The 27,646-nt window shown below is 40.3% G+C and overlaps 1 protein-coding gene across 2 annotated transcripts in view; it reads left to right on the forward strand.

Annotated features, from left to right (window-relative positions):
* Positions 1 to 27,646, forward strand: part of fras1 (Fraser extracellular matrix complex subunit 1) — a 310,210-nt gene that overhangs the window by 123,376 nt on the left and 159,188 nt on the right. For both annotated transcript variants that reach the window (XM_083913052.1, XM_083913053.1), the window contains exons 12-13: positions 9,530 to 9,673; positions 13,824 to 13,970. In XM_083913052.1, coding sequence (XP_083769178.1) covers positions 9,530 to 9,673; positions 13,824 to 13,970 — 291 coding nt within the window. The remainder of the gene's footprint in view (positions 1 to 9,529; positions 9,674 to 13,823; positions 13,971 to 27,646) is intronic.

A 27,646-nucleotide genomic window follows, 5' to 3' on the forward strand; every position in this document is an offset into this window, starting at 1 on the left:
AACAAACGTATGTTAATTCCTCATATAGATAAATACCCCAACAGGTCATTAAACAGTGGGACAACATAGTTAAGATTTATGAGGAGTTTTAATTAAGTTTGGCTGTATAATTACAGTTGGCCAGGGGAGACATTTTTCATCGCACCCTATAAATGGACTGTTTGAGATGACAGAACCGTTTTATGAGGTTGGATTGGATGAAGTTGTTCACATTTAGGGAGGGGACGCCAATAAAAAAGTCACCTGTTGTTTGTCCTCTGACGGACTCAGGGTGTTTTCAATAGAAAAATTTGATTTCCTCCAAAAGTCTTGTTTAATTCATCAGATTAACAAAACACTAACCTGACTCTTCCAGATGGTTTGGTTCTCATTTGCTCAGCAGATCCATCTAGGAACTCTGGTTTGGAGATCTTTTAGGAAGGGGCGACAATTGTGCTGATTGGATAAACCATCTGTCTATCACCAACATACGGGCCAAATCAACCAATCAGATCAATGAAGCGTATGACGTCCTAACAGCATTGAGGCAAAGCTCAGAAAGTAAACAACATGTCGGTAAAGGATATTTGCCGTTTGTGTAACATGAATTTACGGATCAAAGGCCCAATTTCAGGAGCCCGGTCCATGTTCATCAGAAGGATCCAGAGAAAAAAGAGATAGTGAGCGGCTTGCTCGATAGCTGCTCATCTCATTACACTGAACAGTTGCTTCTTGTTTCGTCACACTTTAAATACGCCTCAAAACCAACGCTGGTTGTTTTGGTCGCTTGGCAAACTTTTCCAGAATTTCTCTGCCGCACGTTACCAGACTGATCTGTGAGTATAATACAGTGGAGCTCACAAGATTAGGATGGTCTCACAAGGCTATGAAGCATGGCTGATAATTTAACTCTAATAAGTTTATTCTGACAGTAATGTTTCATCTATTGTTTCTTGTCTATTTATTCGTATCAACAGGCTTATGAAAAGTCGTATAATATTTAAAAAAAAAAGATTTTGTGGTTTGGTTTACAGTAGTTCTTCCAGGACATGAACACCGATCCTCCAGAGGTCCGTTTCACAGTTTCACAGAGTCTAACCCTGAACTCTGAGTTTTCGGTTCTAGAACAGCTGATTTGCGTTAGTTTTATCAACTTAGAGTAGTTTGACCTGGAGTTAAGCGCGTGCACCACAAGTATAAAAAGACAGCATCAATGGAGCCCTGATTCGACGAGTCACCATAGCAATGGGAAAGAGGAGGGCTACGCTACAACTGGAATTGGAAATATTAATGCGCTCATATGGTGAGTGTGAGCAGGTTTACACCGCTGCTGCAGCAAAAGAGAGGGAGACGGTGCGGGAGAACATTGCTGCTCGGGTCAGTGCGTAAGTTTAAATGTAGTCCTGTTGCAATCACAATAATAATAAGCGCACTGGGCAGCAGCTTTAGATGAAACATAAAAAAAATGTTTAAACAGGTAAAACCTCAGCACAATCTCATGGTGACGCCTCATTTTGAGCATGTTTTACATTGTAATGTAAATATTACCGTAAGTGGCTGTTTTATATGTTGTATAAAAAACTCCATTTTGCAAAAAAACGCAGCGCAACACACAATATCTGCTGGGATGTGAGAGCATGACTTTGGTTGTTAATGTTGGAAATGTAAGGACGGATGAGGTTGTGTATGTAAATGATGTGACGTGAAACGGTACTGCTCAAAAAGAGAATTGCCTGGAAATGCAAGAACATCTATAATCAATAGTTTGATAATCATTTCCCGACGAATATTTAATTCTCTGTGCAGTAATTCTGCACCTTCATCCACGGGATCATTATCAAAAGAACATGCCATGGTAGTGGAAATAGTCACCACCTAATTTAACTTATAATGACTGATTTTTGCAATGATTTTCTGAAAAAACAGACGGAACTATAGCAGAACTATACTACGCCAAAACTCGCGTGCTGACTGAATTAATGAGGAAATCAAATGCAGTATGTGGCTGAAAGAGGGCGGAGACAGAGAGAAACTTGAGGTTTGCTGAGAAAAACCTGGTCCCGACCAGGTTAGGTTCAGAGAGCATGTTACCATGGTAACTGACCGAGAGTTTAAGTTACCTCTCTCTGTGAAACAGGCTAGAGTTACCCCTCTCTCTCTGGTTTGAGTTACCTCCCTTTGTGAAGTTGTGAAGAGTTTCCCTCATTTCAGCGTTAACAGACTCAGAGTTTTCACTAAACCTGCTTTGGGAAACGGACCCCAGATGGAAGTCCTGTGTTTTGGGAACCATAGCGCTCTCACACTATGTCCCCTGATTTGCTTCTTTCCTCCAGAAATAATTTCTACAGTAATAAATAAGTGAATTACATTAGAATTACATTACTTTTCGTAGTTATACGTACAAACAAACTATTATTTATTGTGTTATAGGTCATGGTAATATTGTCAATATTTAATATGTCTACCTCTCTATATTTCAGAGGGAGTTATTTCATTTTGTTACTCCACAGCACTTATTCAAACAGCAATACTTGCTTGTTCTTTACATCAAACTTATGATGATCTTATGAAACACAACTCATTGTTCTCGGTTCTTCCTTGACCCTCAATCAGTGTCACGTTCCACCTAAGTCACATTTCCCCCCTAAACTTCTCAGATGGTTTCATTAAAATAATTGTCAAAGGGGCATGGTGGCTGAGTGGTTAGAGCAGTAGCCCGAGGTAAAGAGGCTGAAGGTCCATGAGGTTCTACTCCGACCTGCTGCCCTTTGCTGCATGTCTCCCCCACTCTTTCTCACCCCATTTCCTGTCTGTCCTACATAATAAAGGCTTGAAAAACTGCCAAAACGATCATCTTTAAATAACTGTGTGTGTAGCTCATGTGTGTTTTGCATGCATACACAGTGATTATCATGTGTGCCTGAGTGAATAATTTAGACTCACACTTGTGCCTGTCATCACCTTGCAGCTTGTTTGTGTTAGTATGTGTGTATGTGTGTGTGTGTGCACTAATGGTTTTAATACCCCCGTAATGCACCATAATCCATACATGCATGCCTTAACTAAATGATTTAAACATGATTCACTTCAGATTTACTGAACGTGTGTTTTCACTCGTTTACCCTGCATTAGTCCGTGAATTGGATTCCCTGACTGTGTTAAGTTTGCAGCAAAAAGTAGAAAAAAGAAGAGAAAAGATATTCTTTCCTTCTTTCTTCTCCAATTAGAACCTTAAATCTTCCTTAATCTTATTAATCAAGGTTGTCTATTGGCCCAGAGGTCAGCAGCCTCCTCTTTTCATTGGCTGTAACCAGGAGTCGTGCTTTATTCAGGTCTCACAGGAAATTCTGGAGATGTTTGTACTTATATATATATATATATATATATATATATATATATATATATATATATGTATAAACAAATTTAGATCAAAAGTAGTTCAGGTCTTTATCAAGTATCTCTGAGGAAGGAACCAGTCCTAACTGGTTAAAGTGTTCTTAGACTGATGCATATTTGGGTCTACTCTTAGGATTCCTTTGGAAATTACCCCAGAGGTGTCTTAATTTGACATTATGATGAAGAAGAGATGTTTAGGGAACTCATGATGAATATTTTTCCATGTCTGAACTTCTGCAGGATGCAATCATTCCTTCCCCAAAGACTCCACAGCCTAATGTCTTTTGGCAACAGGGAAACTGCAGCTTTGTAACAGCCATTACTTGTGTCTGACACAAGCAATCGTTCTGGCAATAATACATCAAATCTGACTCTTCCAGTGCCTCAGAGTGTGCATGTGCAAATGTGTTAATTTCTCTAACACTCACAATAAAATCCTGGATAACATCACACAGCTCTGTAACTTTGTTATCAAGCATTTCCTGAATTAGCGCCCCCTACAGATGGCAGCAGATCAACTTGTCCTCATACCTGAACGTAATGATCACAGTGTCACAGTAACATTGTAACTAAAACTACTAATTCTTAAAATGTAATTCTCGCGCGAAATCATCCCATGTTCTTTTCTGGCACTTACATACAAATAAGCCACAGTTTTTTCGGAAAATCCGGGAGAGTTGCTAAATGCTGGACGTGGCTAACAGTGATTAGCTCGGAGCAGTACGGTGAGGCATTCAAAGGTCTTTTTTAACCACTAATACTGCTCATAATAACACCAAACCTCTGCAGCAGCATGAGAAGAGTCCCTACACAGAAAACAAAGCACCAACAGCGTAGTTAGTGAACCAGAGTTTATTAAAACAGTGTTTTAAAGACTTACCTACTGGCCCCTGTACCAGCTCCTCTCATAGTAAAGTCCATTCAAGTCAGTTACCAAAATCAATCCAAAAGGAAGGAGCCCATTGGTGCTTTGTTTTCTGTGTAACGACTCTTATCATGTAGCTAATTATATGTTAACAAACAATAAAGCCTGAGTATAAGCTGAAATATTAAAGTAATGCATCAGTAATTATATTTCAGTAATATAAAATATATATTATTCCTATGTTCAGTGCTTTACTTTTGGTACTTTACTTTTGAATGCAGAATTTTTACTTGTAACAGAGTATTTCTACACTTGTATTACTACTTTTATCATCTGAATACTTCTTCCACCATTGAAGCTACAACACATCATCGAGCGTCATGAAGCAACGACGTCATGCACCGTCTCACAGGAGATGTCCTTTTTTTTAAGTTTGGAAGCTTCATAAATAACTCTGAAGTCCTTCCTTCTCTGAGGATGCACTGTTTTCACTTTAACTCTCAGAGTGATTCCCAAGAGGGACACTGAGATGTTTGATAAGCCCAGAGATCCTGAAGATGTGTGTGTTCATCCAAAACTAGATCCAACACACACACACACACGCGCACACACACACACACACACACACACACACACACACACACACACACACACACACACACACACACACACACACACACACACACACACACACACCTGTTTTAAGTCCTGCACTTAACTCACTTCTCGCTATTTCACTAATCCCCTCACAATTATTTCATCCATTTTATGATGAATGACTTGAATGGAAATGATCCTTTGTGAGGCTTTATTGTGTCAAATAAAGAGTCGCCTGATTGCACATTTGGTAGCAGACTGTATGGGTGAATCACTGTTATGTTATGTGTATAAGCACAGGGTTTAGTCTAGTATTCTATTTATTCTAGCATTTAGGTGATTGATTGATTCAGGTTATTTATAGAATACATGAAGGTACAAATGCGTTGACAAAACTCTGAACAGCTTTTCACTTTCTTTACTCATCATGGAAGCATGTGCAATATGTTTACACAAAGGTTACATTACAAAGGTGAGTTATTACAACCGATTTTATGTTATTATAAGTGCATCAGACTTAGATCATCAAGTTCCTCATATGCGTTTCTGGCCATCTTCCAAGTTCATGAAGAAACTATTCAAAAGAGTCGCTGATGAGTAATAATAACCAGCACTGGTCCAAAAAAATATATTAGCAGAGAAAAAAATGGTACGTATATTGTTTGAATCATGTGGAATCATGATGCTATGCACTGCATGCTGAAATGAGGTAGATTTGACTGAGTAATTCCAGTTAGTGGGTGAAATTACCTTGAATCAGCAGCCAAGTGCTGGTAAATGTTGGCTGTGGTTGAAAAGTTGGCTTATTCTCCAGCTGAGCTCTCAGATGGAGGTCAAGCTTGTACTAACAGTCAAATTGGCAGGTAATTTTCTTTTTCTCCCATAATTTTCTAATGACGCTGGGTGACAAAATACCAACATCTCTGCCAACAAATAAACACATCAGCATTTTCACACAGTGAAAAGTTTCTCCTTAGCAGTGTCAAATAATCAGGTGGAGGCGTGCAGTTAATCACGCCCGGATCCACACCTCTGGAACAGTTGTTTTCACGCAACTTAATCACAGCTGCAGTTTTTTAAATTTTGTGCTGAAGGTGTCTGGCTCGCTATGCTTATGAGGAAATTAAAGTACAGTGTGCGTGCGTCAAGGCAGCCTCCTGTAAACAATGGCTTGTAGCAAAGCGTGTGATTGCTCAACTTGTTTCTGTAAATGTGCCTTTATCCTCAAGGGGTGAGGGGGAATCCAATTCTGGTTCACTTCTCAGCTGTCAAAACAAACAAGAAATGATCTTCTAACTATTCAGGTGGAGTTTTGTATTCAAATGTACTCATTTATTTTGACTGTTTAAGATTCAGAAATGAGCTCAGGATAGATGAAAGACTTCTGCGGAGAATCTATCGGCGAGAGATTGGTACATTACCGCGAGCTGAAGCAGCCACAGCTGAATAGAGAGATAAACACTTGACTAATATTCATATTAGCCAATAAGCGCGTCAGTGGGCCAGGACATACAGTACTAAGTATCTCAATCCCCCACTTTTCTCTCTCTACTTTTTCTCCTTCCCACACTCTTTATATTTGCACTCCAGTTGTTACTCAGTCAGAGAGAAGAGGACAAGGGGGATGAAAGGTAAGGTCAAAAAGTGAGGATGCGTGGCGGATGAAAAGAAAATGGATGTAAGAGAATATGAATCCGTAAAGGAGAAAGAAGACAGTGAAAGAGGATAACAAGAGGTAGTAGAGTTACTTAGAACAGGGTGTTCTGGCTTACTGACAGTATTATTGGCCATTAAGGTCAACGTCCCATCTTCATCTCTCTCATGTCCCCTTTTTTCCTCCCCCCTTACAGTCTTTTCCCCTTTTCTTTAATGTTCTGTTTCTCTTCCTCCTTTTCCGCTCATTATTCGGATCCCTCTGTCACATTTTTTTACAAGCGGCAAGCACTTTATTTACACAATGCATTCACATAATGAATGGAGCAATCACAGTGCAATCATGTGCAGGCAGCCACGTATACTGTTTGACAAGAGGCTTCATGAATTCACTTGTTTTGCCATCCGGATACGACAGTGTTACCGCTGCCGTCCCCGGTTCTGTCACTTCAGATGCTGCTGACAGGGATTTTATGTGAGGGTGTTACTGTGAAACTGAAAGTTTTAATTTTGCAGACATGTCTCTCAGTTATTTAAAAAAGAAAGAAAGTTAATTTTCAAAAGAACACAGAGACTTTGACCGATGGGTTGAAGGCGTATAAATAGCATGCCACTTTCAAAGTTTGAGTATCTTTAGCGTACACTTTATTGTTGAGCGGTAATCATTTACAAGAGGTAAGTTTGGATTAGCCTGCTAGAAAGTGGATGGGCTTAGACCATAGACTGTATGGTAAAATGGACAAAGCCTCTACTAGGTCCGTTCTCTCAACTTGATCCAAACGTTTTCGCCTACGGGAGTCGCCATATTGTCAGACATTGACTCCGCCTCATTTCCTCTGACCAAAAAAGGGCATTGATGTGACGTTGGGGGGAGAGAGATACGTCCATCTTGCTGACATTTCCCTCCAAGGAGAAGTGAGGGCCAGAGGCTAGCTGTCACTCAAGAGGCAGTGCCCCTAATTATTCATAAACTTTAACCTCAAATAAAATAAAAACTAGCCTTGTTCGAAAAATTTCACCCCCCTCAGTGTTGTCATGGAGATATGACCTAAACATACAGACTAGAATGTTCTTTTGTACCAGGCCTTAAATAGATTTAAGTATGCCTTGAAAATGTCCTGTTTAACATGGAGGTCAATGAGAAACTGCTCTATCATGAAACCTGTCCCTAGTGGACAGTTGGAGAACTGCAGATTTTGGCACTTCCTGTTTGGATCAACCAGGAAATCGCTGTGGTGGGGGCTTGGCTTAGAGTTTAGCATGTTTAACATTTCTTTAAACACATGGTTAACGTGAATTCAAACAAAACGGCTTTGTTTGGTTCAGGAAAAGATCGGGTTTGGGTTAAAATAAGTATGTTCATAATGCAAATTATGATGTTTCATACATGAATTTAGTAGTCAACAAAAATAAATTCAACTTTTAGTTTCCCACGGGACACAAACCTCCGGTCTCCTTGGTGAAAGTCCTGTGTTTGTTTGCGCCATCCATCCACTCTGACCTCCTCCCTACACAGTCTTCCTCGCTCTTTATCCCTCATCACAGTGAAGTCAGTAGAGACTTAACTGCCTGGCTGGATGGGTCACTCTGCAAGATTGTGATTGTTTTTCTTCTAATTAGATTCAAACGTTACTTGTATTAAGGCTGATTTTAGCTTCTTTTCTCCAGAGTAGGTTAAAGGAGAACAGTGTTCATACCTTCAAAATGTACCTTTATAAAAACAACTTTAAGAAACCCAGAAGGAATAAGGTTTTTAGATCACATGATGGGAAAGTAAAAGTTTTTGTATTCAAAAAGAATCTTAACACTATAAGATTCAGTAAAAAATATTTCTTTCATAAGGTCTTTGTTGAGCTGTTACATCTTAAATATCGGATAGTGACCTTTACAACACATCTGATGACTTTGGTAATGGTTGAAAATAAAAGTACTCAAGTACTGTTCTCAAAGGAATAGTTCAGATTGTTGTATGTGGTTGTATTTGGTACTTATCCATAGTCAGTGTATTACCTATGGTTCCCCAGTTTGGAGAAACAGGCTGTGGACGGGGAACTGAAGCTCTTATCTATAATTTCTTATATACAGTAATTTTACCTCTCAGAACGCAGGAATTGCTTCTCTACCGCTGCCTCCATCGGTTGGTTTGTTTGTGCTATTGTGTGACTTTGATGAATCCAAATGAACCCTTTACACAATCCGAGCATTGTAGGCAGGATGAAAAATGGGAGGATGTGTCTTTCTGTAACCTGACTCTGCCAGATGGATTGATTCGCATAATTCTCATTTGCTGCAAGTAAAATACAAGTATGGACAAGATTGACACAGTTTGTTGTCAATGAACTCTGATGTACAACAGCAAGTTAAATAATGATTCCTGCCAACAGCAGCTGTCCCCACAGAAGCAGCATTTAGGTGCTTTCCAGATGTACTACCGTATGATTTAGGTAATGAGAAAACTGTCTCCTCACTGGCTTACTCAGTGAATAATGACTTTTTTCAGTGCAGTTGGTCGACACATTAAAGAAACAAGCTTGTGCTAATAAGCTGTTGGTAAAAGGTTAGGCCAACTGGGAACCAGTGTGGGCAGAGAAAGCACTTAAAGACCTCATCATGAAATGCACCAGTGGAGGTGTTGGCAGACAGTGTGGATGTGCTCAAAAACTCCCTTTAGGGCACATTTTACAAAGTGAAACTTCTCTACTGCCACTAACACAGTGTGACTGTAGAACCAAATGAATTGTATGTAATTTAATTTAGCGTGTGGTTTTGTGAAATCTCTCCACCAACCGAGATTCAGTGCAGATGCAAATCTGGTGGACAGAATTTGCATACAATTAAATGTCAAAATGTGTCACTGAGAGAGAGAGTGACTGACTTTAGGCCTTAGAGTGCCACCAACAGTCTGTCCAGATGAATGTGTGTGAGCATCTTTCTGTTTGTCACATATATGTCATCTATTTTCTGCTGTAGATGCAACATATCGTGATGAATTTTACAAATGAAATAAAGGAAATGTGTGTTTATTATTTATTATTGCAGTCCAGTGCCATTCAGACTGTCTGTCATGCTTGGGGACTCCTGACCAATGTGAGAGCTGCAGGGACCCAAAGACCTTCCTCCATCTGGGACGCTGTCTATCCATCTGTCCAGCTGGCTACTACGTTGACGGACGAGCCTGTGCAGGTAGGACTTCTTTTAAATATATACTTTAAATAAGCTACAACCAACCAATTCATCAGCATGCTGTTACAGTGACATCACCCATAGATTCATTAACTTCACAGTGTGTTAAACTAGTTGAACTAGTATATTTTTAATGATACTATTACACAATTTGACTATCAACATAGTCAGTCCATTGAATTGAATGAAGCAGCATGCTTCTAATTTGCTTAATTAGCATAAAATGCTATACAGTCCGTACGGTCTGTGTGAAATCCGCTGCAAAAGTTCTGTTTTTTCAACGTACTCAAGGGAAAATCTGGACTGAAAAAGAACTGAAGGAGGAGTTTCCCAAACACTTCAGAGATCACAGAGCTTCTGATAGGAATGAATGAATGACTTTTGGTCGACTTGCATTATGGACTTATTATGGAAACATGGATGTAGTCTCTGTGACATCACCCTGTTTCTGAAAAGCCTTGTTTTTAGAGCCCGGCTCAAGGGGCCACTCGAGATTTTAGCACTTAGGTGTTGGCGTCATTTTTCAGGTTGTTGTTTACTCATAATCAGGTAATGTTTTGTCTTTTGTTATTTGATTTAGACAATGAACCATAATGTACGGCTTCAAGGAACGTTTGCCCCCTCTTCCTCTTACAAAAAAATGTAGCTTGCAGCTACATGTTGATTGGTCTGGTGCTCATGACTTGTCGCATGGACAGTCCTCACTTGCTGTTTTTGTGCCCGAGCTAGGATTCACATCCCATAATGAATGCCTTCACTGATGATGAATCCAACCTCAAACGGAGAATCCCTTTTTGTGAAAAGTGATTAACACCTTTGCACATCCACACAAAGTAGACTGTCTTAGGTCAGAAGCAGATGTGGGACAAAATACCTGCCTGCATTTTAACTATGCTAAAAAAAAACAATGGAAACAAAGAAGTCAATACACATACTGCTGGAATCAACCTGATCTTTCCAGTTGTATCTCTGCAGGATTTGTTCCCGATTAACTCACTTTACAGGACCTTAACTTTCTGATGACGGTGAACAAAGAAAAGTTTGCGTTTTATTGTGTTTCCACACAATATAAAATCCATGTTCTCTATTTAAGCTGCATCTTTACCTTCAGATAAATCACACAAAGCATTTGTTTCCACCTTCAAGAGGAAATATTTGTGCAGCATGCATTAACATTTAGGACTACAACAGCATCTGCATGTTTGTGTTAGTGTGTCTATATTGAGGTGTGTATGTATGTTGTCTTCCTCATCCTCTATTCATGTATGTGTGTTAGAGCCTGTCGCGGTCACGTTTGCCCATCTCGAAAACCAGCACCTTGACCGAGCACTGACCCGCGACTGCCGTAATCTTCTTAGCATTTTTACTGCGCTGGATTCACACCGTCCCATTGACCTGTTCTCCTGGTGAGCCAGACATTTACTGCCCACATCTATTCTGAAAGCCGTAAACACCAAACGCCCCGTCGCTGTAAAGCTATCAGGCACAGATAAAGGTATTACCTTTGAAGCCAATAGCTGCTAACGCTAACGGCTGAATCTTTAACAGCCTTTCCCACACTTGTGCTTCAGAGAAACAAAAAGGGCGTCTTGTGTCCTGATTGAGAGGATTGTGCAAAGATAAATAAGTGAATTCGACCAGGCAAGCGCCTCACTGAGATTAAAAATATCTTCCAAAGCAGTTCAGGAGAGCAGCAGCAGAATGGAACACAGAACATATAGACTTAAATTATATAATATCAACAATACAGATACAATTACAACACACTCTGTGTGAGTGAGATCCCTGTTTGAACCAATATGGCTTCCAGTAGTGTGAAACATGCTCAGTCTCCCTCTGTCAATCCCACACGGCCTCATTTTTATACTTTGGGCTGGAAAATTAAGCCGCGAGCCTGAACTTGCACTGTTGATAAGATCATCTCTTTTCATTCTCCTCCTTTTCCCCTCAGACCACTTTTCATCTGTCTAGACATCTCTTCCTCCTTTCGCCTCGAGTCTATCGATCTCCCAATCTCTTTTTTTAATCGGTTCTTATCCTTCACCATTGTCATCTTCGCCCTGATCATGATCTTTGTTTTCCTCTGTTGACACATCTCTTCCTCCTGCTGCCTCTGTGTGAGTGGGTGTCTGAAGGGGATCAGTTCTTTTTCTTTTGCAGCTTTTTGTCCTGTAATCTTGAGTTCTCATTAAAGAACAATTGAGGTTTCATTTTCTCTCACTTCATATATATACACTGTTTTGGTATTATGTTAATGTCTGTAAGTAGATTACGTTGCACCAAACAGTATCTAGCTGCCAAAGTGAAAGATCTGTACGAGCATATATGGGTGTGTTTCAGCAGAATATTGGGATGAAACAACTCCTTTCTCAGTGTTATATACTTCATCTCAAGTGGAACATCAACTTTTCTTTTTGAATTTTTTTTTAATATACTTTCTTTAAAGCAATGTCTTTTCATAAAAGCTACAGGTTCAGATGTTTTGGGTGGTGAGATGATTAAATTAATAAAAACTTAATATATATAAAGATTACAACTTTTATTAGCAGAAACTTTAAACATGCAAAACTCAGAGCTGGGGAAGGTGATACGGACAACATGCAGAATGTTCTTTTGACTCTTCTTGTTTTTTTAAGAGCAGTGAAGACTGCTGCCACTCTCCATTACCTGCCTCCACTTCATCTGCAAGTAAAACATTGTCACTTCATCAGGAAGTTTAACATATTCCCACATGAAGTGCATCCATGAAAAATAAAAATAAAAAAAGAAGTCACACAGTGTGCATGGGCAGAGGCAAAATTAGGGCCATCTCATGTGGGAAGTAGCAGCTACCTGCCATGATGTAAAACAGTTCAAGAGAAGTATGACAGATCCATTTGCTGCTTCTCTGAACTTGTTGCACCCTCTCAAGAATTTTTGCTGAGAGAATGTTAGTTCATTCACAGCAAAGATTTAGTCTAAAAGCTATTCTTACCTTTCTTGCATGTCTCACAGTGCTTCCCTCTAAAGTCCCAACCTCTTCCTCCTGCCTGACCTCTGACGCTCCACTGACACATGCAGGGATGAGTTAGAAATGCTGTGTTTAAGTGCCATGGGAAGTCCGAAGTTTCAGACCTCCAACTAAGCAAAGTGCACTGGAATGCCTGTCAAAGTGGAACCTCCTACTATTGAATTCGGGGGAGATCGATCTACTCCGAAGTGCACATTGCCTAGTTGGAGGTCTGAAACTTCGGACTTCCCATGGCACTCGAACGCAGCATGAGCAGTGCAAGTGAAACCGAGCGACGATGACAGGCAAATAGACCAAATAAAATGATTGGTCAGCCTTTTTTAAGAAATATATGAGAATTAAATATTGTTGAGTTTCAACACCTGGTGGATTTCTTTTACATTTTAGTGCCATACACTTTTAAGGAGCATTTGAAGAATACAAAAGATAAGTGTCAAAATGCCAGAAAAGTCAAAATAGCTTTAAATCTCATTTACCCCTGGAGGTATTTTCAGATTAGATTTTAGAGGTCAAAGTTCAAGGTCACTATGACCTCAGAAAGCACATTTTGCCCATAACTAAAGAATTCCTAATTATGAAAATATTCAACACATATTTAGGCCAAAGGTTACATTCACCATGACATAATATTTCATAACTCAGGAACAGAAGTGGAGACATTTGGTCGGATACTAAATTGATGACACTAATCTTGAGTTGTTCTGATACCAGTTCCAGTATGGTAAATCCCTCTGATACAACTTAAAATGCTGATATCAGTACCAGAAAGTACGTGATTTAGCCCTGGAAATATTGATTCTGAAGTAGTTTGTTTATGTCCTTTTACCGTCACATCTCACTATCAAACTTTCTAAAAGAAAGTTCTGTGGCGTTCCTCCATTCATCAACCAGTTTCTGTCTGCAGGCTCTGAACATCTCATCCAGGGCACCAAGGTGTGAATGTAACTTTACAGGGTTCACCTTTAATGAACTGCAGTCGGATTCTCTGGCTTCTTTGCCTTCCACTACGAGGGGGCTTAGCTGTGACAGGCACTTCTGTAACCATGAAAGAAGCTCAGATAGGAAGAAGAAAATTAATTTTTTGAAGTGACTGACAGTTGGACTCTTTTCTCTTCTCTCCCTCTTCTCCTACATACACAGCCTGCCAGTCCTCCTGTGCCACCTGTTCCAGCAGGTGGGACTGCCTGTCCTGTGACTCCCAGCTGCCCCTGCTGAGCGCCGATAGTGGCGAGTGCCTGGCTTCCTGTCCTCCTGGGTCTTACCAGCATGACAACAAACACTGTCGCCGTGAGTATCATACCATGCCAGGTGACTTAATGTGCTCTGTGGATGGTGCTTTGGCTCAGATTCAACCACAAATAAGGTGCCCAAACTGGGGAGGTAACGCTGAGAAAGATTCAATTCCAACAGAACTTTTAGTTCTGAGGAAGTGCAGCTCGTTGTTGAACGTCTGAATTATGTCATTTCTTTTGAACATTCTTTAAATTTGGGTTAAAATGAATGAGATTAGGTTGATTCAGACAAATCTTTTATTCCATTCAGTTATTCATAATTTGAAGACTAATAAATTTAAATATATATGCTCTATTAAAGCTATTCTTACCTTTCTTGCATGTCTCAGGTCGCTTCCCTCCAAAGTCCCACCCTCCAAAGTCCCACCCTCCAAAGTCCCACCCTTTTCCCCCTGCCTGACCTCTGACACTCCCTCCTCCCCCGACATGTGCGTTCAGAGAGAAATGCTGTGTTCAAGTGTCATGGGAAGTCCGAAGTTTCGGACCTCCAACTTGGCAAAGTGCACTGGAATGTCTGTCAAAGTGGGAGCTCCTACTGGTAAATTCAGGGAGGGTCGATCTCCCCCGATTTCTCGAGTAAGAGATTCCACTTTCACAGGCATTCCAGATCTTCCATGGCACTTGAATGCAGCATGAGCAGCACAAGTGAAATCATTTTATTTGGACTGAATACAATGATTGGTCAGACTTTAATCAGAAATATATGAGAGTTAAATAATGTTGAGTTTCAACACCTGGTGAATTTCTTTTACATTTTAGTGTGCCATACGCTTTTTAGGAGCATTTTAAGAATACAGAAGAAAAGTGTAACAATGCCAGAAAGGTAAAAATAGCTTTAATTGACTTGCTATATTAATAACTTACCTTTTACAGAAACGAAATACATATTTCCATGTATGAAGATTTAATGTTTAAATTCACATATGTTTGATTATATCAATAATAGTTAGATACATCAGATTACTCTATTTGTCACAATCGTTACTATTTGTTACAAAGTATTTAAACCTTAATAACCAACCAGTCAAGACAGCATCTGTTCAACATTCCGACAATATTAAAATATCTACCCGTATATGATCTATCAGTATAGGATCATTACTGGAGTCACTCAGCCAGAGACCTCCACCATGGCATCAAATAGAGACTAAACTGGCTGATGTGTGAAGTTTATAATCTCAACTTTCCTCATTTTCTTTTTCCTTTCATCCTTTTCTTTTTTTTATGCTTTGTGTCTTTGTTCTGTGTGAAAAAATGTCCAACGAATCAGATTCTGACATCAAAACCAGATATTTTTCTGACTGCAGTGGGGCAGAAAGTGCGTACAGCAAATGAGCAGGTTCACAGTGGGGCAGCTGGTGCCCCGCAGTGTGTGGGGTGCTTCACATAAACTCTGTGTGACTTGTTTCCAGTGGTTCAGTTCAGGGTAACTTTGAGTGGAGAGCACTCTCTCTATTAGTGATTCAGTGTTGTGGCTTTGCTGACTCCCTTTTTATTGCATGCTTCCTGAACTGTTGCTGCACTTTGGCTCAATGTCCTCGGCAGAGTACTTTGGAAAAGTCACTTAAGTTTGTCTGACTCTAAAAGCGGGCACAGGGAGTGCTTTAAATGTCTGTGAAGAAAAGTCTATATTTTTTAACATTTCTTTCAATATTTGTCTCTTTGCCGCCACCACACAAAGTCTTTCAGAAGAACATGAAGGAAATCAAATAGCAATGCACTTTTAAATCCCAGAGTCTTAATTTGTCTTCTGGCTTAAGTTTTCTGTTTTATTGTGCTTTCTCTCAACAAAAGCTGCGTTTTGATATCACGAGTCACGACTGTTGCATTAAGCTGCACTCTCCTGTCAGTCACTCAACACCCACGAGACAAAAACAGAAACTCTCTGCCAGGAAATAATTCCCTTTAAAAAAACAAAAAAGCCTGTATGTTCAAATCCGCCTCTTATTTATTTAGGATGTTATACAATCAGGTGTGTAAGCAAAACGTGCACCGAGCACTGCAGAGACCTGGACTCGTATTCACAAAACATCCATGATCCTCCCACCAGGAGGACTCCGAAATCACACTCTGAAAACCTCTTCACAAAGCTGCTGAGACCAACTTTGAATGAGGAACGGAGATTAGTCTTAAGCTACGAAAAAAGGGCGGGGTTGACCCTGTTGCTCCTGGATGATGTCATGTTTTTTGTTTCATCACAACATAATAGAAATATATATGTAAACATAGAGGAAATATAAAGATATGTTGTATACCACACTATATATTAATAATAATAACAATAATAATATAATATAGAAGTATGTCAAAATATGTACAATATACTACAATATCATAATAGTAATAATAATAATTATAATGACAATAATCATCATCATCATCATCATATTGTGATATAGAAGTATGTAAAAATATGTTGAATACCACACTTTATAATAATAATAATAATAATAATATGATATAGGAGTATGTAAAAATATTTACAATATAATAATAATAATACTAAATATGATCATATGATCATATGATATAGAAGTATGTAAGAATTTCTATTACTATAAAACAACAGTGTAAATATTATTAATGCTGAAAAATAGGATCCATGATTAGTGTTAAATGCAACAATAACAGTATAAAGTAATGAATGATAGTTGAAATGTTCAGTATAAATGCAGTATTTTTGTATTGCACATTTAATTATTATTATTGCATAAAGTTATTGTTCTGTTAACTCTCATCCTACCAAGACATTTAACATAAAGACGACTGACTAGTACTCCTGTAAGAAACAAACATCATCTCCTCACACACATGATTAGTTGTGTGTTTAATGTCATCTGAGGAACACATAACTGATTATTATTCATTTTAGAAAGTTACAGTTAATTTCCATGTTGTGTAAAATGAAAGTAGACATCTGTGAGTGCAACTACTCACCTTCAAATTAGGAACCCTAGCAAACATTTTATCTGTCTATTCTATTTTATCTATTAAAACTGCAGAAGCTGCAACAGGGTGCTTTTGACCGGGTTATCCTACATTGGTGTGTTTTTTTAAAGCAAAGAAAGTCATGAAAACACCTTTGATACTGTATGTGACAAAAATTGTGTGGGGCTCTGCAGGTTGGTTTAAGTCAGGACATCTGTGTCTGTAAGTATTTAACAGCTAAAGATAAAAATGATGGGGTACATCAATGATGGTGTTACAGCTGCTGACAGAGGTGAAATAAGTCCAAGGGCCAGTCTAGAGTTGAAAAGGCAAAAATGACTTCCTGTGGCGCCCTGTGGTGCAACTCAGTGAAATGAGTCTTGTACTGAAGGAACGCCTGTGCTCTAAGAGAAAGTCTGGTATCATGCAGAACTACACATTGGAACTTCATCAACCATACCCACTGTGATAATGTGATGTTGGAGTGAAGTATTTTCTGTCATTTTTGGACGTCCGATTTCGGTCCACTGAAGGGGTAGTTTTGTAATGCCAGGTGACGTCCTTTTTCGACGTTTACTGAACGTCCAATGTTGACGTCTGTGGGTCCTCCATGTAAGGGCTGTTTACTGTATCCAAAATGTACTGTCCAAATGTGGTCATTTGTGGACGTCTTTTCAACATCAAATTTAGACTCATTTTAGACTACTTCTATAATAATAATATCTTGGCACTTCTCTAGGGTCACAGACCTCAAGTCTGCCATTCCTACGGCCCCTCCAACCACCACCTCAAACATACAGCATAAGGCATGGGTGTCAAAGTCAAGGCCCGCGGGCCAGATTCGGCCCGCCAATGAATTATCTTGGCCCCCGGGATGATATTTGATTAGTATTAGAACCAGCCCGCACGCCACAGCCGCCTGCTGGTGTTTTTCACGCAAAAACTACATTACCCACAATGCAACGGTAGCCCGCGAACTCACTGAAGCGCCGCAAGTGGGCCGCCCCGTCTTCAATATTCTTAAGCATTCAGGGCAGATGTCAACGTTCAGCACCCCCCCCCCCCCCAATAATGGCTAAAGGGAAGGTGGACGATGAGAACAGGGTGTTTTAAGCTCGTTGGGAGGCGGAGCACATGTTCACGGAGGTAACAGGCAAAGCTGTGTGTCTTTATCTTGATATTAAGGAACACATTTTATTTTTGAAGGACATTTTCTTTTTTGCTGTTTGCCTGTTGAAAATGTTTTCCTTGAAATAACTAAAGTCATAAGAATATATTGCTTTATTCATGTAATGTACAGGATACAGATGTGTTTTCTCTTTGAAGGAAGTTTGTTTTTGTCTGTGAGCCTGTGGAAAAATGTTTTCACCTGAAATTACTGCTGGAGCCATACAAAAATATTGGATTATTTATTTAATTATTATATATAATACGGTACACTGTGTTAGGTCTTGGTTCAATAGGTTATATGCATCATTTTAATATGTTTTAATAAACATTGAACCAGTCCGGCCCTCGGCTTGTAGCAATTTTGTTTTTTTGGCCCTCTGATGTTTTTGACTTTGACATCCCTGGCATAAGGGGTGGCCAGTGGCCGGTGGCCAGTGGCTGGGTGGTTAAAGCAGTTGCCCCATGTAAAGAGGCTGAAGGTCCTCGAGGCAGCGGCCGCGGGTTCGACTCCGACCTGTGGCCCTTTGCTGCATGTCTCCCCCCCTCTCTCTCACCCCATTTCCTGTCTGTCCTACATAATAAAGGCTTGAAAACTGCCAAAAACACTAATACATTTGCAAATATACATATATATTATTCAAAATAAGCCAGTTAAAGAAAAACATGGAAATTTAAAATAACAAAAAAAAACACATCATGTTCATTTCCTGCACCTGTCATATAGACATCCAGAGTCGGTCTTGGGCTGATGGACCCAAAATAGACATAATCTGCATGTCTATCTGATGTCCAATGTTTAGTGGGTAGCTTTGTGACTTGCAGGCAAGGGGGTTCCATGTTTGCAGTATTCTCAGGCTACCTACGTTTCTTAATTTCATCTGCACAGTCTGTCTGTCCCTCCATGTATGACAGCTAGCTGAAATGATGTTTGAATCTGAAATGTTTGAATAATGCCAAGCAAGGTATGAATACGCCGTGGCTTATATCCGTTACATTTTGTTTAGGTCATTAGAGAACTATGAAGTATTTTGTAGCATGAAGCTTACAGACTTATGTTGCTGCGTTGTTTTTCAGACTTGGCTCCAGAAATGAATTCATAATCTAATGCAATAAGAAACAGACAATCATTTGGATTCTGTTCGTGCAATCCATGGAAATGTTATCATGGGTTCTTGAAAAGTTTTGAAACTTTGTCCATGAAAATGTGCAGAATAATGTTCGGTGCTCCTGTGAGTCAGTGTCACCTGTCAACTTGACGTATTAAGATGAGAACCTTCCTGAAGCCACACGTCTGTTAGGCTGTTACTCTGGACTCTAATTAGTCCCCTGTTTCTGATGTAACTGTGTTTAAATTGTTACCAGAATTTAAGTAATCTTTATAACGGTCATTCACATCTCCTGTTGTGTAACAGAAGATGTAATCACAGACACAATCTAACTACTACAAACCCTTGTGTATTTATGTTTTAAATGTACCAGGGGTCTCTGTAGTCTTAACGGTGGATTAAGCAAGAAGGGAGGCTCGATGCTACTGTACACCGCACTGAAGCAGTATAAATCACAAAGAGGGGACCATGTACAAAGACTGTTACTCAAGCAATCTACCTCCTAGAGCTCTAAAGCCTGGCCCAATAAATAGACCTCTGGTTCAGCGAGCTGAACCCCTGTGGGCATGCTAATATACTCTGAACTATTTAGCCAAGCGCCTCAATTGAGAGGGAAAGACCTGCTGTGACTCCTGGGGATGATGGGTAGAAATATAAAGAGAGAGAAGGGGGGGGGGGTGGCAGAGAGTAACCACAATGTGATTACAGTGTGGTTCTGCAGCTCAATTTCACACCTTAATAAGTATTGTCAGGAGCATTGGAATTCCAGACCTCCCAGCGCAAATGATCCTTGGATTGCATTGAATAGGATACACAGCAAGAGCATCAGCAGCAGCAACAGCAGCCAGCTTTGTTTTATCTTGCCTCCTTCCATCCAGCTCTGTGTGATGTATACTGTACAATGCTAGTTATTACTCAGTGTGGGAATCCCACTTCATACATTTATGCTGCCCCTGTCCCCCTTGAGTGGCGTATATGCTGGCAGCATCTGTTGTAGAATCCCCCTCTCATGCATTAATCAGACATGTACACTGCATTAATACTGCATATATTGCATTCTCAAATAGTTAAGTAAAGTAAAAGCAAAGTAAGTCCCCCCTCATGCAGTCACCATGCATCTATACTGCTACTCTATACTGCACACAAGACCCAAACTCAGCAACTTTAAAATAGTTTTGGTGTCCAGATAAATGAATTGTAGGCATATTATTTGAAAATGTCACTTTTTTTTTTTCAAATGAAGTTTTTTTTATGCAACATAAAAATCTTGAGCTTAAATTTGACCTTTGACTCTCATTTGGAAGTTGCCTTTGCATTGTCTGCACAATAATAAATAAGGGATCATGCCAAGGCAGAAGGCTTTAACCTACAGGAAGCAATATTGATATTTAATGACACTATCCACTTAATATAATACGAATAATCAATGTATGGTTGCTGCTTTCAAAAACACTTTACTTCAATTGTCTTTTGATGACAACCCCCAAAGCAATTTCAGTCAAAAGCAACTGGACTTAGTTCTTTGTCTAGGAAGACGTTTCACCTCTGATCCAAGAGGCTTCATCAGTTCATGTACGCATCTGACCAGGCTGGGACTGGTCCAACTAAGGGCGCACTCACACTGTCCTTCCGGACCGGGCCAAAACCGTTTTTTCAGCTAAAGCCTAGTGCGTTTGAGCAGTGTGAGTGCACCCGCTCCGCACATAACTGCGGCCGTCCACAGCCCGCCTGAGAGAGGTGGGCTTTTGTAGAGCCCGTTTGCACATGTTCGAGCACGAGCGCGCGCACCTGTCAGGCACGTGCACGAGGCCTACGACGGTTCTGACTAATTTATGTGCGCCTGTTCGGACATAGAAAAAAGAAGGAGGGACCATGCGTGGACATTTAACAACAACAACAATGGCGGCGAAAGGTTCACGTTGGTGTGCTGCGGAGGTGGAGTGTTTACTGCAGATTTGGTCGGATGAAAATATTCAAAAACAGTCGACAAGACGCACAAAAACTCTGAGGTCTGTGGAAAGATTTGTAAACAAAGCGACGCATTTCGATGACGGAAATCAATGCGTGTGATGTGTTACGGCATGATGACGTATGGACAGCAAGAAGCATTTGCGCGAGGCCCAGGCAGTGTGAGTACAAACGGGCCTGGGGCGCGGGGGGAGAGGGAGGGGGGACAAGTACCCTAAAGCCCATGGCGCGGTGCGGAAGGACAGTGTGAGTGCGCCCTTACTGGTGTGGAGATCCAGGTATTTAACCTCTCACAAGGCCTATGATGTCAATGGGACCCTTTGTGCTCCAAGTGCCAGTCGTCGTTAGAGTGGCAGTCGTTGGTGGGAAGTTGGTTTAGACTTCGTTAGTTCTCTATTGAGTCTGAACAACAGTCGTTGGAGTCACAGGAGGCGATTTGTGAACAGTTGTTCTTTGAGGTTAGATTGTTGAATCTCCTGGGAAGGGATGAAAGGGCAGCATTGTAAACTGGAGATAATTGGTGTCTTAGGGCGCACTCACACTGTCCTTCCGCATCGCGCCCCGGGCTTTAGGGTACTTGTCCCCCCCTCCCTCTCCCCCCACTGGCCAGCCCGTTTGTACTCACACTGCCTGGGCCTCGCGCAAATGCTTCTTGCCTGTCCATCACGTCACACTGTCCAAAACGTCATCGCGATGCGTCGCTTTGTTTACAAATCTTTCCACAGACCTCAGAGTTTTTGTGCGTCTTGTCGACTGTTTTTGAATATTTTCATCAGCCAAATCTGCAGTAAACACTCCACCTCCGCAGCACACCAACGCAAACCTTTCACCACCATTGTTGTTGTTGTTAAATGTCCGCGCATGGTCCGTCTTTTTTTTTTCATTTTTTTATGTCCGAACAGGCCGAATAAAAACCACTTTTGTGTTGTGAAAAGAAAGTATGTCTGAGGTAACTAGCAGACCATTTTCTTCAACCTCCAACTGGCTGTAATGAGAGCAAAGCCCTCCCGTTTGTTTTTTTCCAAGCAGTTTCTCCTGGGGACGACGAAAAAGAAACAGCAGTGGGAAGTGGGACTCACAATCAGTGTGATTGTAAACCAGTAGGTGCTTAGGCCGAGGCTATTAGGGTGGATTTAGCCTGAGTTAACTCCTATCCCAACGCTTGTTTATGAAGATAAAAGAAGGGAGGAATGAGAAAAGAGGTAGAAGAGAGGTAAGGACATGAGAGTTGACAGCAGTTATTAGTGTGTGAGGTGTTTTGGAAGGCGCTGGAGACAATTACAGCGGATTGTAGCATTTCTTGGCAGAGGACCAGGACCACCCAGAGCCCAGTGCGTCCCCGGAGGCCTCTGTGTTTTTTTCTTAATGCCTCTGGCTCAAGACTGAAGGCTTTACTGCATCTGCTTGTTCATGTATTCAAAGTGAGCTTGTTAATAATTATGGGAGACGTTGTGCTGAAGATATTATTCTCTCCTCTTTCTTCCCTCTCTCCTTTTGTTTCTGTCCTCTTTAACCCACTTCTCCCTCCTCTGTTTTTCCTCCCCTCTCTAATGGCTCTGTGAGACAGACACAGTAAGCTAGTTGCACAAACTGTGCAGCTCCTCACTGGATGTTTCATTGGAGTCAAAGTAAAGGAAAATTAACTAGTTTCAGTGCAGAAGCTTCGTCTTGTCTCTTCGCTTTTAAACCGCCCTGTTATGCTCACTTATTTAGAAACATAGGCTCTGTGAAATATGATTACTATTCAGGCACTGGGTCCTAAAAACTGTAACAGTGATTTCTGTCTCCCAAAGGACCCGTAACACCGTTATCTGCTCGCTCTAAAGTCTTCTCTTTATTACATATTTTCGAACCCAAACATGTCATAAAGAAGACATTTTAAAGGGAGCAGTTAAAAGTGTTACAAGTCCTTTGGGAGATAGAAATCTTCAAATTATCTCTACAGTATCTCCACAGATGCAATTAACAAGTTCCCAAACTCTTCTAAAAATAATCCATGTATGTTTTCTGATCTAAGTTCTGGTGAAATTCATCAAAATGTAACTTAAAGTTGGAGGAAGTTGCTTTCATTGTTCAAAGAAAGCAATTAATCTGTCGTGGACCAAGGTCTGAAGTTTACTCTGACCTCTTAACGCTGTTACAGCCCCAGTGCTCTGTGCCATTTCACACTGTTCCAGGTGAAGGAAGAGAAACTTGATGACATTTTCCGATATCAGTCATACATAATGGTCGGAGATCACAATGACGGCTGATTTAGATTATCAGAATCAAACTATGGGACCAAATTCTCACAATCTGACTGCTGCTATAACACAATATCAATGCCACAAACGTATGTTATTTCATCTTGATCATTCATAAAGTCTCTTGTGTTCTGTGAGAGCTTTCTTTCAAGAACGCTATTTTTACTCTGTCTTTACGCTGTTGTATCAAGACGTCTCATTCACACATCACCTGAGAAGAAAAGCATTTTGAGAGAGCTATTCTATTTATTCTCAGAACCTGAAAAGCTTTTTGGCAGCTACTGTTGTTGGTCATGATTTTCACAGCTCTGTGTGTCTTTGAAAGCCAGGACAGATTCAATCGATACTTGATTGCCCAATTTTGCCTGAACCTTTGCTACCTGAATTTTCTTTTTTCAGTTTCGCTATGATTATGGCAGTGAGGAGCCAAGGCAGCCATGTGGAACGCACAATTTCTCTGGCTCCCTGCCCCAAAAAACAACCATGCCAGAGTGGTATAAAATGTTCCACCGGTGTGGGCTTACTCAGAGCCATTGTTGAAGATCTGTTTTTTCTCCTGTATGCATGCTGGGCAAATTCTGCAGTTCAGTGTCATCAAGGAGAAGAACCATTTGTTCTTGCTCCATGCTGTTTAGAAGTTGAAACCAACAGAGTGCTGGCTAGTTGCTTTTTTATGCAATAATGGCTGGATTGTGGTCACAGCCATGCCGCTGTGCTGGTTTGCAGCTTCTCAAATAAAAGTGGAGATATGGGCGTTTTGTTCTCAGTTCCCAGGTATCAGAAAAACAGAAAAAAACATTCAAATGCAAAACAGATTCCACTCCAGTAATCAGGATTTTCAGAATGTTCCAAATGTTCAAATGCACTCTTTCCCTCTGTGCTCGGTTTAATTGCTGTATCTCTCATCCCATCTCGTTTCATCACTCAGGGTTCGGGCGGCTGTGAACTGTGGCGGCACAGTAATCGTTTGTCCCCCGCCCGTCCCAGAAGGACAGAGAGCAAAGATTATCCTCTGCACTGTGTGACTGTGCATTCATCTGAACCTCCCCTAGTTTATGCAGAGTAGGCTTTAGAGGAGGTTTTTTGGCAAATGGCCTGCTGGGATTACATTTTCTGATAACTTTGCGCTTCAGGCTGTACAGAAAAATAAATTGCTTTCCTGTGAGGGACAAGGTAAAGGACGCTTAATCCCCTTGTTTGCTTGACCATTTTTGGAGTGGGAGTATGTGTCTGTGCGTGGAGTGACCCACTCATACATGTAGTGCCATCTTTTGTTTGTTTGTTTGGTTGGAGGTGCATGTTGTGTCTTTTTGCTTCATCTGCAAGAACAGTTGTTTAGAAATGTCTCTTGCTGAGGTCATTTCTTCATCCAAAGATATTTTTGTTTTGTGGAAAATCAATGATGCGTAAGTGCAGCAGATTCAAGATTCAAAAAACTTCCTGCCTCTAGGGTTCCCTTCCTGTAGACAGAACATGATAAAGTTCCCTCTATAGTTCCCTACCTGTAGACAAGCATGATAAAGTTCCCTCTAGGGTTCCCTTCTTAAAGAGAAAATGTGATACTTTTCTGCTAGGGTTCCCTTCAGTAGAGAAAATGTGATAAAGTTCCCTCTGAGGTTCCATTCAATAGAGAAAATGAGATGCAAAGCACTGTATGTTTCGGGTTAAAAGTCGCCCCGGAGTATAAGTCTCACCGGCCGAAAATGCATAATAAAGAAGGAAAAAAACATATATAAGTCGCACTAGAGTATAAGTCGCATTTTTGGGGGAAATTTATTTGATAAAATCCAAAACCAAGAATAGACATTTCATCTTGAAAGGCGATTTAAAATAAAAATAGAATAGAGAACAACAGGCTGAATAAGTGTACGTTATATGACGCATAAACAACGAACTGAGAACGTGCCTGGTATGTTAACGTAACATATTACGGTAAGAGTCATTCAAATAACTATAACATATAGAACATGCTATACGTTTACCAACCAATCTGTCACTAATCACACAGAACTATAACATATAGAACATGCTATACGTTTACCAACCAATCTGTCACTCCTAATCACTAAATCCACTGAACTCTTCTTCCTCGGTGTCACTTCTGAACAACTCCGCCAACTCCAAGTAGCAGGTAGCATCTTTTTTTTCACATTGCACTTCTGCCATGACCCGCCCCCGCCGAATTTTGATTGGTTGACGTGTGTGTGACGATTGCTGATATACGCCTAGTCTCTTACTGAGATAAATAACAGCCCGGGCTATTATTTGATATTTTACGGTAATGTGTTAATAATTTCACACATAAGTCGCTCCAGAGTATAAGTCGCACCCCCGGCCAAAATATGAAAAAAACTGCGACTTATAATCTGAAAAAATACGGTAATGTTTGCCCTTAAATGGAAAAAAAAGTTATGCAGTGCCATATAAACTGCCCTACATATATTACTCCACTTCTCCTGAGTCTCGTTTCAGCAGGACAGCATGTAGGATCACTCTACAGAGAAGGTATCATGGACCCATGCTGAGGAGAAGAAGGAGAGGCATTAAAATTGAACAGTTAAAAAAAGAACTGGAGAGAAACAGAGACACTCACACAGAGAGACACAGAGATGACAAGAAATCCAAATTTGAAACTGGAGAAAGGCCAGAGGGCTGAGGCAAGAAAAGGCCTGGGACAGAGAGAAAAGAGAACCATGGGAAGAGAGAGAGAAGATAGACAGAGAAATGATGACACGGAAATAGGAAGGAGCTGAGGAGCACAAAAATGTAAAAGTGAGCCAGGAAACTATTTCACCTGTCAGTCGACCTGTCACTTTGAAGGATTGGTTCCAACCGTCACTGGCAACTTTAACCCTTTTCACACTGAGCAAGAAACTTTACTCTTCTGTAAACTTTGGATGCCCTGTGCATCACTTTAAATCCTTATGCATTGACTTATTTCGACATAGAATAAACGGTTAACTACTACTCTCTAATTACAATATGCGTATGCTTTACTGCCATCCATATTTCAGAGCTTATTCTAAAAGTTAAGATTGATTCCCTCTCTCCCAGGTAGTTTGCATGCATGTCAGAGCAGTATGAAAATGATCTTGCAGAGACCTGAACTCTGCCTGAGACGGATAATAAATCACAGAGATTTGAAGTATTTTCCTTAAACTTTGACCGTGTCACATCTTTGACGCATCACACTACAGTTGAGTTATTTGGGAAAATGCAGACATTTGAGAGTGATGTGTGTCAAGAAGCCGACACAAATTTTCAAAGGTGGAGATTCGATGTAGCGTGAAGGAAAAGATGCTGAATATGACCATAAATCTACAAATTTTCAGATATATAAATGGTAGATAATTCATTATTAAGTCTCTTAGAGAAGATTCTTATGTTATGATGACATGAGCTGAAGACAAAAAAAGTGTCATTTGAAAAGTAACCCTAACACGTATGTGATTTGTAGTTGATAGGCCAAAAGATGTGTGGTTCTTTGGTTTGGATTGGCATTGAAAAGATTCATCCACCCACAGTAAAACTATAAAATACTCCATTTGGCTGGTGGTTGGTGGTAGTTTTTCACCCTGAATGTATAAAAGGAAAAAAAAAGTTGTGAGAAAAGAAGAGACTCAAAGAAAAAGAAAGAAGAGTTGTTGAAAAGCACAGTGTGAAAAGTATTGATTCTATAGAGAGCTTCATTTTATTTTTTGCACACACACTAAATAATGCGACACAAAACAGACCACAATAAACACTGTATTGACTGTATCAGGCATGCACAATACACCACATGGAGCACACACTTGGGCTTACAATGCATTTTTTCAAATACAAATCTCCGTTTTTCCAGTCTTTTAGTCACCTTGTGCTGTATGAAGCTGTCTACAGAGCAGGGATGGAAATGGGGGAGGCCTGGAGGGAGATGTGCTGAGTCTCAACTTTGCATTTACACAAGAAAAAGCTGCAAAATAAGATGGAGAAAATAAACACAATCTGTTTGGAAGAGATAAACAAAACCCAAATTAAAACGTCTCGGCAAGAAGGTGAGAGAGCACATATCTCTATCTAGGCTGCATTGCTTTAATTGGTTATTTTAATAACAGCGTTAATGAATGTTTAACCCATATCTGACTCTTAATTTGCATTAAATATATATATTCTGCAATCAGGCTGACTGTGATCGGGGACATGATTGTCCCGAGGGAATCAAAACATGCAGTATTAGTTGTCCCTGGGATGTAGTTTCTGCACGTCAGGACAGTTTG

The sequence above is a fragment of the Echiichthys vipera genome, assembly GCF_963691815.1.
Source record: "Echiichthys vipera genome assembly, chromosome: 4".
NCBI classification, from domain to species: Eukaryota; Metazoa; Chordata; class Actinopteri; order Perciformes; family Trachinidae; genus Echiichthys; species Echiichthys vipera.